The sequence below is a fragment of the Hemibagrus wyckioides genome, linkage group LG08 (assembly GCF_019097595.1).
Source record: "Hemibagrus wyckioides isolate EC202008001 linkage group LG08, SWU_Hwy_1.0, whole genome shotgun sequence".
Classification (NCBI taxonomy): Eukaryota; Metazoa; Chordata; class Actinopteri; order Siluriformes; family Bagridae; genus Hemibagrus; species Hemibagrus wyckioides.
Window position 1 is genome coordinate 3,790,895 of NC_080717.1, and position 14,219 is coordinate 3,805,113.

The 14,219-nt window shown below is 38.0% G+C and overlaps 2 protein-coding genes across 2 annotated transcripts; both read right to left on the bottom strand.

Annotated features, from left to right (window-relative positions):
• Nucleotides 1–50: 50 nt before the first annotated feature.
• Nucleotides 51–4,906, bottom strand: LOC131357858 (uncharacterized). Its single transcript, XM_058397206.1, has 6 exons — nucleotides 4,816–4,906; nucleotides 3,796–4,146; nucleotides 2,754–3,104; nucleotides 2,499–2,615; nucleotides 2,203–2,252; nucleotides 51–1,968 (listed from the first exon to the last, which is right to left on the bottom strand). Exons 1-6 carry the CDS (start codon nucleotides 4,856–4,858, stop codon nucleotides 1,834–1,836), a joined length of 1,047 nt encoding a protein of 348 aa, XP_058253189.1. The 5' UTR covers nucleotides 4,859–4,906; the 3' UTR covers nucleotides 51–1,833.
• A 6,513-nt stretch (nucleotides 4,907–11,419) lies between these two features.
• LOC131357883 (uncharacterized) lies at nucleotides 11,420–13,986 on the bottom strand (the record flags this gene model as incomplete). Its single annotated transcript, XM_058397240.1, has 5 exons — nucleotides 11,420–11,816; nucleotides 12,115–12,155; nucleotides 12,384–12,503; nucleotides 12,605–12,940; nucleotides 13,632–13,986. Coding segments are annotated over 5 exons (969 nt in total), but the record flags the coding sequence as incomplete, so codon positions are not given.
• Nucleotides 13,987–14,219: the final 233 nt, after the last annotated feature.

The following is a 14,219-nucleotide window of genomic DNA, read 5'->3' on the forward strand; positions in this document are numbered from 1 at the left end:
GAAAGGTTGTCATTTCACTTTAATAAGTATATAAGTATCTGTAAAAAAAAGTTTATTCATCTGTTTGTTTTCAGTAAGTGATATATCTTACTGTTTTCCAGACAGACAATGTTACTGTTTTTGTTTGTATGTTTGTTTCTTATCTGATGGAAGCCTTTGCTGAGATCCTTGAAGGTGTGCTGTGGTATCTGGCACCAAGATGTTAGCAGCAGATCCTTTAAGTCCTGTAAATTGTGAGGTGAGGCCTCTGTGGATCGGACATGTTTGTCCAGCACATCCCACAGATGCTGGATTGGATTGAGATCTGGGGAATTTGGAGGCCAAGTCAACAGCTCAAACTCATTGTTGTGCTCATCAAACCATTCCTGAACCATTATCATGCTGAAAGAGGGCCCGTCCATCAGGAATTCTGTTTCCATGAAAGAGTGTACATGGTGTATATCAATGCTTAGGTAGGTGGTATATGTCAAATTAACATCTACATGGATATCGGGACCCAAGGTTTCCCAGCAGAACATTGCCCAAAGCATGACACTGCCTACACTGACTTGCTTCCTTCCCATAGTGCATCCTGGTGCCATGTGTTCACCAGATAAGCAACACGCATGCACCTGGCCATTGACGTTATGTAAAAGAAAACACGATTCTTCAGACCAGGCCACCTTCTTCCATTGCTCTGTGGTCCAGTCCTTTCGGTGGTGCACAGGGGTCAGCCTGGGCACCCTGATGGCTATGCAGCTTTATATGCAGCAAACTGTGATTCACAGTCTATTCTGACACCTTTCTATCAGAACCAGCATTATCATCTTCAGCAGTTTGAGCAACAGTAGCTCATCTGTTGGATCGGATCACACGAGCCTGCCTTCGCTCCCTACGTGCATGAATGAGCCTTGGCCACCAGTGATCCTGTCGCCGGTTCACCACTGTTCCTTCCTTGGACCACTTTTGATAGACACTGACCACTGCAGACCAGGAACACCCCACAAGAGCTGCAGTTTTGGAGATGCTCTAACTTTTGATAGATACTGACCACTGCAGACCGAGAACACCTCACAGGAGCTGCAGTTTTGGAGATGCTCTGATCCAGTGGTCTAGCCATCACAATCTGGCCCTTTTGGTCAAACTCACTCAAATCCTTACGCTTGTCCATTTTTCCTGCTTCTAACACATCAACTTTGAGGACAAAATGTTGACTTGCTGCCTAATATATCCCACACACTAACAGGTGCCATGATGAGGAGATACTCAGTCTTATTCACTTCACTTGTCAAGGCTCAGAATGTTATGCCTGATCAGTGAATTTCAGAATACAGGTAAGCAAACCTACAAATGGCTGACAAATTGAAAAAAACGTAAATAAACGTAGATTGCTAAGGTGTTAAGCCATGATAAATCTCCAGAAGAGATCTGGACTACAGCGAGAAGTGCCGTTCTTCTAAAAGATTTTCCTTAGATTATCTTACGATGATGATGATGATGATGATGATGGAGAATGCTGATTAACACATCACTATTTTAGGTTAAGATATGGTGAGTGTGAAGGCCATAACATATGATTTTAGATCTCTTTCATCCTCATCAAGTTATTCAATAAGCCTCTGTGCCCTATGGATGGAGGTGGAGTTACCCAGAAAGACACCACGCCCACCAGGACAGAAACCTTCCAGTATAGGTTAAAAGGTCATGAGAAAAAAGTTCTTTATATTAACTTTATATTAAGATAAATGGAGCCAAACCAAACAAATAAATGTTTGTTTACAGACTTATGAACTAAAACAATAAAGCAGATAAAAAATACAAACAATTTCAGGCACCATAATGTTGAAGATTATTTTAGTGAGTAATGGTGGAAGTTTTCACTTCTGAGTACACACTTTCTTGAGATCGACCTCGGTTTCCTCTCACTCTTTTAGTTTTCCTTTCATTAAAATGTAATGCAGCGTAATTCAGCTCCATGCCATCAGGATCCTGTTAAAATGAACATGAAATAAGAAATAAATTATAAAAATATGAATTATTCTTTATTATCTCACACAATTCATATGAACTATGATAAGATACATTGTTGAAATTGCTGAATAAACAAACTATGTTTAATTATAATGCATGTATTTAACAAAATGTAAAAAAAACAAAACAAAACAAAAACTTTAAAGAGACATTGAGACACTGAATCATTTCCTGTAGGAAGTGAACAAGTACCTGAGTGTTCGTCTTCTCAGTGTTTATCACAGCACCATGCAAACTTCTCTCTGGAAAGAAAAAACAAAACAAAACATAATGAATATTTTTTCTTTAAAGAGTCTGATTCATTTTGCTCAAAGATCTGACACTGCTAGCATTTTCCTTACGATCCTTCATTATTATTATTTTTCATTACCCTTATTATTTAACATGTTAGACCCAAAACATATAATAATATTAACTGAATCTGAATAATTGCTGAGGACATTTTTGTGCATTGAATATACATTCTAATTACCATATTAAACACTCACCTTTGCATTGTTGACAGTTTTTCCTTTTACAGAGTAAAACAGTTTGAACAGAAGTCAGAATCCCGCACATTACCAATGCTGTTGCCAAACTGACCACTACAGGATTATAAGACGTTGCTTTAAGAGACAAAAAGAACCAAGTTACTGTCTGCATATGAACATGTAATAACAAATAACAATAACAAATCTATATTTTTTAGGTTTTCTCTACCTGTAAACCCCCCATATATATATATATATAAACAAATTGTTCACCAGAACCAGAGTTCTCCAGCTGTATTTGTGTTCCATTCCCAAATATGATCTTCCCACACAGGACCACAGCGCAGTAGTAAGTTCCAGTATCACTGAGGCTGAGGATGTTCTTGGTGAAGTTGTACACACAGGTGTGTGTAGAAGAGCCGCTCTCACACTGATGGCTGCTGTTGTGATGAGTGTAAATGATTTGAGGATGGGATTGTGGTGGAGCAGCTCTGAACCAGAGCACTTGGAGTTCTGCTGCTCTGCTCTCAGAGAGAACCGAGCACTGCAGAGTCACTGAGGCTCCTGCAGGAACCGAGTCCGACATCCCGTGCTGCCACACCGATACTTTTACATCTCTGTCATCTGGTCAGTGTGATATAGAAATTAAATATGGTCATGTATTCAAACTTACTTTGGAAATAAATGAAATCACACTGACACTGATTTTCCTTTTACTCATCCATTTAGTTTTTTCAATTAATTTATTTACTTATTACATTTTTCCATTCACTGATCTTTTGTCTCTGTTATTTGATTAGAAGATTTCAGAATACTTGAGGCTTATGTCTATGTATGACACACTATGAAAATCATAAAATGAGAAAAAACATTTATATAGCGAGATTTTAAACTTAATGCAGATTTTACATTTTTCTAGTGCTGGGATTTTTAAACTGCTGAATTACACATTGATCTTTACAGAGGAACAGTCTAGGTGAGATTAGAAAGAAAATTATTTTTTTGCTGAAATAAATTAATGGTTTCCTAAATTTTAGGTGTCAATGTATCAAGAAGGTACCAGTATAGCTGTTTTAATCCAACCCCTTAATGTTTATTTCTAACTGAACCTTGGTCCAAGTTATTATAGCCTTTTTATTAATGACCCATAGTTATAAATTAAGGGTTTGAGTAAAGTTTCATATAGAACACTTCATATAGCAAAATAGTACAATATCAACACAATGTGACATTTTTTAATTAAAAATAACTTGAACTTAATGAATCAATTTAAAATATAGTTTTTTCAGTTATAAATTTAATGTAAGTGAGTTACCTGTCACAGCCAAGAACGTTCCATTAGACAGTGTAACATTCTCCATGGAAAATGATTTCGCACAGTAGTAAAGTCCTTCATGATCTTTTTTAATATTTGGAATTGTCAGAAAAATGGCATTATCAGTCGTCTGCATATTATAGCCTGAATTCTGGAACTCTTTGGAAAATTTGACCTCTTTATACACTATTTTTTCTCCGATTTTTCGAGGCATCTCTCCAGTGCTTTGTTTGTACCAAATCACACTTTCAGTCCTATGATTGTATCCAAATTGGCATTTAAGGCTAATACAATCTCCAGACTTCACTGAGAGAAATGGTGGATGGAAAAGATCCACCGATCGAGCTGGCCCTAGACAATTTAGGGAAAAAAAAAAGGTATTTTTATTGTTTAATCTCAGTAATAAATCACATTGAGATACAAATCTTTTTTAAGCAAGGCCTGACTTAGAAATTAACATTCAGTCTCAGGACATTTAAAACATTTTAAAACATTGAAAAACTTATATGGAAGCAATTCTTTTATAAATTTTATAAACTTCTCAGTAAGGAATTATTTGCACTGTTTTTAGAAAATTCTACAAGTTATTCCAAGATGATGGAGAGCTATAACTTAATCAAACTGAAAAATTAATTTATAAAAGTAGAACTTTAAAATAAATATGAATGTAATAGCATTGGCTATATGTAATTTTTTCTTCCTTTGCAACTGTAGTGATGAAAGGAAGTTTATGAAGAAATTCAGTAATTATTTACTATTTTATATTTTACTTTTTATAATATTTTTTTTATTTTATGCCTTTTTTTAATGGTGGGCAAAACAATTAAATCTAATGTTTTGTTATTTGCTCAATTTGAGAGATGAAGAGGAATGAACTCATTGTCTAAAACACAACCAATCTAAATTAATTAAACATTAAACTAATGCAAAAAGAAACAATATTAGTAAGAGTATTTTTGTATAAAATATACTACATATTTATTTCCCAAATAAGAGTGATTTTAAAAAATTTAAACTTACACATCATGTAGAGAGTTATGGCAATTATCCACAGTGAAGCCATCTTCAGAAATGAAGTGAACACTCAGGTTGTGCTGCTGAAACGTGGTCAAATGATGAAAGCACTGAGTGTTTTGTTCCTCAGACTTTCATCTTATTGGCTGCTTGAAGTCACCAGTTACATTACAGGAAAAAAAAAGTAGGTATTAGATCTGGGAGCCCAAAGAAATTCAGGACTAAATAAAAATATGTATAAGTTTGAAGAAAGATTGTAGGTTAAATACATATACAGCATCTGTTCATATTGCTCACATGACCTTACCAGCTTCTGCTATTGCAGTCTATGATTAATCAGATGTTATTTTATTTGCCAGTCTAAAAATGTTGTGTTTCTTTATACAACATTATTTTGTCTCTATTCTTCAAGCCCCCCACACTCATGGATGCATTTCTCCAAGCTCATCCACACACATGAAAACCACAGAAATCATTTTCTAGGAAGGGTACTGTGTCAGACTGGGAAGTTACCCCATGGGGATGAGAATAATTTGGATGCAGTTGAAGCTTGACATTAATGTATCCTCAGGTTATGACATTAATTAAACTGACTGATAGAATGTCTAAGCCAAGTCTCCTGAAGACTTGTCTATGCTATGCTATATTATACTGTACTATACTATACTACAGTGCATCCGGAAAGCATTCACAGCGCTTCACTTTTTCCACATTTTGCTATGTTACAGCCTTATTCCTAAATGGATTAGATTCATTGTTTTCCTCAAAAGTCTACAAACAATACCCCATAATGATAACATGAAAGAGGTTTGTTTAAAATCTTTGCAAATTTATTAAAAATAGAAACTGTGCATGCCGGCTTTTTCTCTATGTATGCTTTATGTAAACGTTATGTTTTCTCCAGCCAAGGACCTGCGACTCATGGCTGACACAGTGCGGCAACTTAGATCATGGGTCTTGAATGTCAAGTTAAGTGGAGGCAAAACAAGAGGCAGGTGATCCCCTTTTACTTGTACTCTCTCTCGACTCAGATTTCCCCACTTCAACTCCGGGAACTCACATTGTGGTTTCTCCCGACCCGAACGGGGAATTATTATTGTCTTCATCAGACTCTGTGGAGCTGGATGCGGATGATGATGAGGGGTATGACACTGAATTGCTTCCTGAGAAAAAACAGGAAAAAAAAACAGAGGTGTTTGTGCTGTTGAAGGCTGTTTTGCACGCTGTTGCTAAGCTCATTCTGCACTCGCTTGGCCTTTATTTCCTGCCGAAAGGTTAGGCTTGTCCGCTCTGAGCTTGATGACTGCTACGTCACACTGCCTTCCACCTGCAGTTGTCTCCCATGGTTTCCCAGACCTCCACACTGAGGTGTTGAGGATTCAGCCATTGTGGGCCTAGATGGACATGGGTATGTGGTGATGCCTAGGGTTGAAGAGACGCTTGCAACAATCTCTCTGTTTCATTGGCTGCATGGAGAAAATCTTCAGTCCCATGGAAACCCCGTCAGGCCAAGGTCCTTATAGGGAAGGCCTACATGGGTGTGCTGATGCACACAATGATGGTTTTGCAGGTGGCCTGCTAAAGGAGCTCATCTGTGGTAAGGGGGTCACCAATAAGGTCTGAACTCTACCAAGCCACAGATTTAGCACTCCATGCCACAAAGCAGATGGCCCACAACATCAGCCATTCCATGGCTGTATTGGTTGCCATAAAGATGCAATCTAATGAAAGTTAAAGAAAAGGACAAAACCTTCCTTTTAGATGCACTGATTTCTCCAAAAGGCCTGTTCCTACCTCGCTACAGCAAGGAGTTAGGGCTAGCAACCAGTAGCCATCGGCCCCAGTCAAGCCTGCTGAGACCTGAAAAAAAAAGGCTAGCACTGCAGCCTGAGCCACACTGCTTAAAATTTGGGTGGCCGGTCAGTGCTTGCGGGCCAACATGCTAGGCGATCATCTCAGGTGAACCAGGTGGACCAGAAAGGAATCCTAACTCACGAAGGCTAGTATTTATAGGGATGTTCCTTTATTGCCTTCTCCACTGCTGCCTACCTTGCCACCTCCTGTGCTTTGGGGGTCAGCCCACATGATTTACTAAAATTAAACAAATTACACACCAGAGCTCATGATTGGGAAGCAGGCTTCTGGCTGAGGCCTGGGGAATGGCATTTCTTCAGCTGCATTTCTTCGGTGGTGGAATGTATATGGCATTCTGGTTTCTTGCTTTCTTCTCTGGTGCCAGGTGGCTGAGGCTTACCTGTAGACTGTGCCTCCCCTCCTGGGACCTCTCAGTGGTCCCCCTTTGAGCTAATAAAGTCAGCGTCTAGGGAGTTTATGACCCTGGATATGGCTCTGCTATTAGCTGGTCGTCCGGTCTTATTGCAGACCTTCTGCCCTCCGCCCCACGAGTTCAGGATCAGAGCACTTACGCTCATTACTTGAGCATGTGGTGTAAGTATCTCTTCCTTTCCATCTGCTTTGATGTCTGCAATAAAACCAGTCCAGTTTCAAAACATCACCTTGTGCTGGGTAGTGGTGGCTATGTCCTAGGCCTTTGAGGCGTGCTCTAGATGTATCAACTTGTCCAGCACTCTGTCTAGGGTCATTCCCCTCCAGGATATTTCTGCTGTGGCAGGCTGATCCTCTCTGCACACCCTTATCAGGTTCTTTAACTACAACTCCTGGTTCCAGGGTCTCACAGGGCTAATGGTGCTGTGCTCCAGACTCGTTCATGTCCTTTTATGACCTCCGCAACAACTATATTGATATTGGCATTCCCATAGCATCAGCCATGATGTAGCATTGAGTTCCCTCAATTCAATTTCAATTCAATTCAATTCAATTTTATTTGTATAGCGCTTTTAACATAGAGCATTGTCTCAAAGTAGCTTTACATAAGAAACAACATAAGAAAACAACAATCAGAATCAGAATCACATTTTATTGCCAAGTACTGTAGGATTTACATATACAAGGAATTTGTCTTAGTGTGCTGGTGCATAGTAAATAAATAAGTAATAAGGAAGAAGAAGCATAATTTTACACACAGACTAGAAGCTATAAGACTATGTATAAACATCGAGATATAGCAACAGTTTAGAAAACAAGAAAATTAAAAAAAAGAATAACAACACTAACAGTATATTAGTGCAGGATGTGCAAAAAGACCAGTGCAAATGCTACATACCGTGAAATTGGGACAATAACTGTACAATAGTGTAGGATATACAGAGTGAACCAGTGCAAATGTTCACAGTATGAGGTAGTAATGTGTAGTATATCAGTCCGAGCTGTGGGCGTTAACGTAACAACAGGAAAGTGAAGTTGTTTGTTATTGTTCAGAGTGGCGAGTGAGTGACCATGTAAACATATAAACATATAAACAGACAAACAATTCTAGATGTTATCCCAAGTGATCAAGCCTGAGGTGACTGAGGTGACTGTGGCAAGGAAAAACTCTCTTAGATGGTATGAAGAAGAAACCTTGAGAGGAACCAGACTCAAAAGGGAACCCATCCTCATTTGGGTGAGAGCAGAGAGTGTGATTATACTGTGCATTCATGTGTAGTCAATTGTGTGGTGCCGATACAGCATGTGTAGAATGTTGTGTAAATTAATAAGGAGGTTGTTGTCAACCACATGAGGTTGACAGCATTACTTTGAATATCCCAGTCCTCACAAAGCAGAACCCGGCTGGAGCTGGTCCATCTCTGGGTGCCACTGGAGCCGGCACAGTCTCTGTATGCCTCGGGATGGGTAGAAGAAGGGAAACAGTGGAACAGAATTAGCGTAGCTGCTGTTCATAATATTAGCAGCACTAGATGATAATGTGCATTTAATCAGATGTACTGGAGCACAAGGTTATGGGATGTGTTAAATGTATGCCAGGCTAAAGAGATAAGTCTTTAGTCTATGTTTAGTTTAGTCTAGTCTTTAGACTACACCAGGTTACGTATGTACAGATGTGCCATTTAAGAATGCGCGTCAGAGGGACAGGTACCCCGCGATGACTCGCGGCATTGTGCGGCATTGTGCGGCATTGCGAGTGACGCTCTCGCGCAGGAAAGATGAGACCAGTAGGCGGCAGTCGTGTTTCATGTACATTGAAATCGATCAACATAACGTGGCGCTGCGGAGAGCAATTGTCGTATGATATCAAAGTAGCACAAAAGCTATTTAAAAGCTTACGGAGCAGTCTGTTCTTGCAGTAGCTACTCTGATGTCATAAACCGATCGGTCTGCGAAGCGCTGCATGAAGTCAAACACATTAAATGATGTGCTTGGCCACGGAATTTCTCTCAGAAGCAGATTAAAGCAAGCAACAAAGAAAGTAAACGTGTGGAATTCATATTTAACATTTTCAGCTGTGAGTTTTCAATGTCATAACTTCATGGTGTGAGGTTTTATTGCGTGTGATGGAAGCGGGAAGAGCGCGTTGCTGAACACGGAGCGCGAGCATCCATCAGGATACGTTTAAGAAAAATCTTAAGATTCTACAAATGCGCCCTTCTTCTACTTACGCACTTGTTTTGAGTGTAATGGATAAAACATATTGTGCCTAAAAGCTATTTTAAGCCACTGTTATAATATTATAGCAATATGTAAAAATTTGTTTATGGACTGGTCAAATGGCTCTAACATTTTTATGGCTCAGTTATTAATAGTTTTTACATCATACGCGTTTGATCGTTATTGTAGCACTTATATATTATCTTATGTAACGTTTATATATTCTCTAAAACACTTCTAAATATGAAATATATCTATCTATCTGACCATGGTCTCTGCTTAATAATCACTGTGGCATCTCCCTGCTATGTACAGTACTGTAAACTCGTGCGCTCTGAATCTTCCTTCCCACATTCACCCGAGTTTATGAAGCGCATTTCTTTGACATTAAATGGCATATAAAAAAGCTTTACATGAGCCTCCGCCTACTACAGTAGTTTTGATATACTATCTGATTTAATATTGTTCGTTAATTGTTTCCCAGCTTAAATATACATTAATATACATAGACTAACCCAGACAGCTGTTTGTTAGTGGATTAAAATAGGGGAAGTTTTAGGATGTTTTTGAAGCGATCTCTTCGCCTTTTTTCCCCAAAGAGGTGCTAAATGTAATTCCCATGTAAAACCCGGTTCGAGCGGTGTTCAGATGATCTGAGAGATCTTCCCCCACGATGCTTCCCCCATACTGACTTTTAGGGTTGGGGAGGGTTTACTCTTGAGTTAGATTGTCAGAACACGGTGCCGAATTCGGGGATAAAACTGTACAATAACTCACCTTTGTATGTCACAACGTAGTCTTTAGTTAGTTTAATCGGTTTAATACTTTCTAACCAAAATGATGAGCAAGCTGAAGAGTCTGCATAATGTTTATTTTTTTATTTAATGCTATCAATCAGACCACGTTTTTATTAGTTTAAGGTTTTTATTGAGTGATTACTTTTATGATAGCTTCCTCGAAGAAAGACCGGTCCATTATCCCTTCAAATATTGCAATCGGCCCTATTGACCCCAAACAGTGCTTAATTTGTAAATGAATAATTTCCGGAACAAAACCAGCAGTCTCTCGCCGCTGTGACCGACACCGACCACACAACTTCAGTTTTCCCGGAACATGACGTCACTGACCGGTGGTAGTGCAATTATAAACATTAACCCGTTGCTGAATGGTCTCGTGTATTATTCTGTTCCATATCGATCATATATTTCAGATGATATGTGTTCCTAAATACTGACGCCCGCTACATTAGAATATATTTACGCCCCAAGTCGAAGCCATTTAACTCTTTGCCAGGGGCGATTCTAGGATTTTCATTTAAGGGGGGCTCAGCCCCCAATGAGGGTAAATAGTAAAAATAAATTAATTAATTAATTAAAATAAAGGTTTGACTAACAGGGTAGGATGGTAAACATTTGAGTACTGAACAAGCCAAATACGACTCTTCCTGATCTCACACACACACACACACACAAACACACTTGTCCTCTGATCCTCGCTCTGCGACGCCGTGGTCTGCGGATTGAAGAACGGCTCCTCCCCTCTGTCACGTGTGTGTGTGTGTGTGTGTGTTTAACTGCACTGGCCTTGCAGTTACACAGCACTCATAACTTCACACAACACACCTGCATTTTCACAACACCTTGTGGTTAACTTGCGGCTATTTTTGGTGTCTTCTAGTTTCCTAGAACAGCGTTACACTGGACACCAGATGCTAGCACTGACAATTCACAGTAATGCAGCATCACAATAAACCACAAAACAGTCAGTGGTCCTCATTTATCTTTTAACAGAGAGAGTAAAGTGTATAATTATTTTCACTGGTCAAACCGAACTAAACATTTCTACCAGATTTACAAATGTTTAGCTTGGTTTCCTTCATAGTCACAAGGATATGTTGTTAAATGTCAAATCAGATCTAAATACTGTAGCAAACATGTTTCCAGGATACATTTACATTTAGTCATGACCATAGGGTGTATACGACACAAAGATCACAGAAATCAGATAAAAATACTTTAATGTCTTCATGCAACAAGATGATCTTTAAAACATGGGCTGTGTGATCCAGGGTTGGTGTTTTTGTCAAAAATCATTGCATTTTCATTACATCATTTGCTTTTGCTTTTATTTATTTATCACTTACTTTCCTTTACCGTTTTATCTGTAATCAGTATGCAGAAGATTCATAGTCAATCCCAGGAATACTAGACATCATGATGGGAATGCACCCTGGATATTTTACCAGTCCTTCATAGGACACCATGAACACACACATTTAGACATTCACACACACCTACAGACAATTTATCTTCACCAGTTCACCTACTACCATGTTTTTGAAAGGTAAGAAGGAAAACCAGGAGGTCATGAAGAGAACATAAGATCTAGGAAACAGAAGAGTAAATCACATCAGTATACACGTTATCTTGAGCTCGCTCTGTCTTTCTTTGTCTTTTAGTGATGTGTGAGGCAGCAAAACTCAGCTCCACGGTGCCACGGCTCTGTGAGAACAGATAAGAGAGAGTCATTTCAAATGAGAGATATCTGAATGAATGCACCATTTAACATTATTTAAGCTGGATTAGACATTTCTTATAATATCAATTCGGAAGGTTTATGTGACAAAAACAAACAAAAAAAACAGAACTCCTATTACTGACTAAGTTTTGTGTTTAACAGAATGATGAAGCTTCTGATATATTCAGTGAGATTGTTAGTAATTGCATTAAATAAACTGAAATATATAAAACACTGTTACTGTAGATGCTAATAATAGTGTGTAGGCCCAACACTGGTTACCTGATTTGCTGCTTTCTTTATTATCATTTCTTCAGATTTTACTGCAAAGAGAAAGATTATCTTAATGTTTAGATCCAGATTGAATTTTTTATAATGATTACTTCTGTTTTATTAATCACATTACTGTGTTGAATTAAGTATAAACTAAATGATTATTAAGCTTGTAGACAGTCAGAGGGTTGGTGTATTTCACTGGAATTGGATTGAGATCATATGAGAGCTGTTTGTAATACAAAATATTCAGATACACAACCATATTGAAGACTGACCAGTGAGATATTCACAGTTTCTCCATGTACAGCTTGCAATATGAGCAAAGATCACAACCACACACACTCCCAAAGCTACAGCGAGGCTGATCACTACAGGATCCTCAGATCTTACTGAACCTAAAAATAATCAGTAAATATCAACATGTAGATATAAATTAATAACAATAAACCAAAAATGTGCTGAATATTAAACAGTTATATATTTATTGTTTTCTTACCCAGCTGCACTGGTGTCCCGTTCCCAAATACGATCTTCCCACACAGGGCCACAGCGCAGTAGTAAGTTCCAGTATCGTTGAGGCTGAGGATGTTCTTGGTGAAGGTGTACACACAGGTGTGTGTAGAAGAGCCGCTCTCACACTGATGGCTGCTGTTGTGATGAGTGTAAATGATTTGAGGATGGGATTGTGGTGGAGCAGCTCTGAACCAGAGCACTTGGAGTTCTGCTGCTCTGCTCTCAGAGAGAACTGAGCACTGCAGAGTCACTGAGGCTCCTGCAGGAACCGAGTCCGACATGCCGTGCTGCCACACCGATACTTTTACATCTCTGTCATCTTGTCAGTGTGATATAGAAATTAAATATGGTCATGTATTCAAACTTACTTTGGAAATAAATGAAATCACACTGACACTGATTTTCCTTTTACTCATCCATTTAGTTTTTTCAATTAATTTATTTACTTATTACATTTTTCCATTCACTGACCTTTTGTCTCTGTTATTTGATTAGAAGATTTCAGAATACTTGAGGCTTATGTCTATGTATGACACACTATGAAAATCATAAAATGAGAAAAAACATTTATATAGCGAGATTTTAAACTTAATGAAGATTTTACATTTTTCTAGTGCTGGGATTTTTAAACTGCTGAATTACACATTGATCTTTACAGAGGAACAGTCTAGGTGAGATTAGAAAGAAAATTATTTTTTTGCTGAAATAAATTAATGGTTTCCTAAATTTTAGGTGTCAATGTATCAAGAAGGTACCAGTATAGCTGTTTTAATCCAACCCCTTAATGTTTATTTCTAACTGAACCTTGGTCCAAGTTATTATAGCCTTTTTATTAATGACCCATAGTTATAAATTAAGGGTTTGAGTAAAGTTTCATATAGAACACTTCGTATAGCAAAATAGTACAATATCAACACAATGTGACATTTTTTAATTAAAAATAACTTGAACTTAATGAATCAATTTAAAATATAGTTTTTTCAGTTATAAATTTAATGTAAGTGAGTTACCTGTCACAGCCAAGAACGTTCCATTAGACAGTGTAACATTCTCCATGGAAAATGATTTCGCACAGTAGTAAAGTCCTTCATGATCTTTTTTAATATTTGGAATTGTCAGAAAAATGGCATTATCAGTCGTCTGCATATTATAGCCTGAATTCTGGAACTCTTTGGAAAATTTGACCTCTTTATACACTATTTTTTCTCCGATTTTTCGAGGCATCTCTCCAGTGCTTTGTTTGTACCAAATCACACTTTCAGTCCTATGATTGTATCCAAATTGGCATTTAAGGCTAATACAATCTCCAGACTTCACTGAGAGAAATGGTGGATGGAAAAGATCCACCGATCGAGCTGGCCCTAGACAATTTAGGAAAAAAAAAAGGTATTTTTATTGTTTAATCTCAGTAATAATTAACAATGAGATACAAATCTTTTTTTAAGCAAGGCCTGCCTAAGAACTTAGCACAACATTGAGTCTCAGGACATAACTAGTAATATTTGAAACACTATAACGTAAACGAAAAAAAATTATCTATAAAAAAATAACTTGAAAATAGTTGATTATAATATCATCTACTGTATGTCATTACTTCT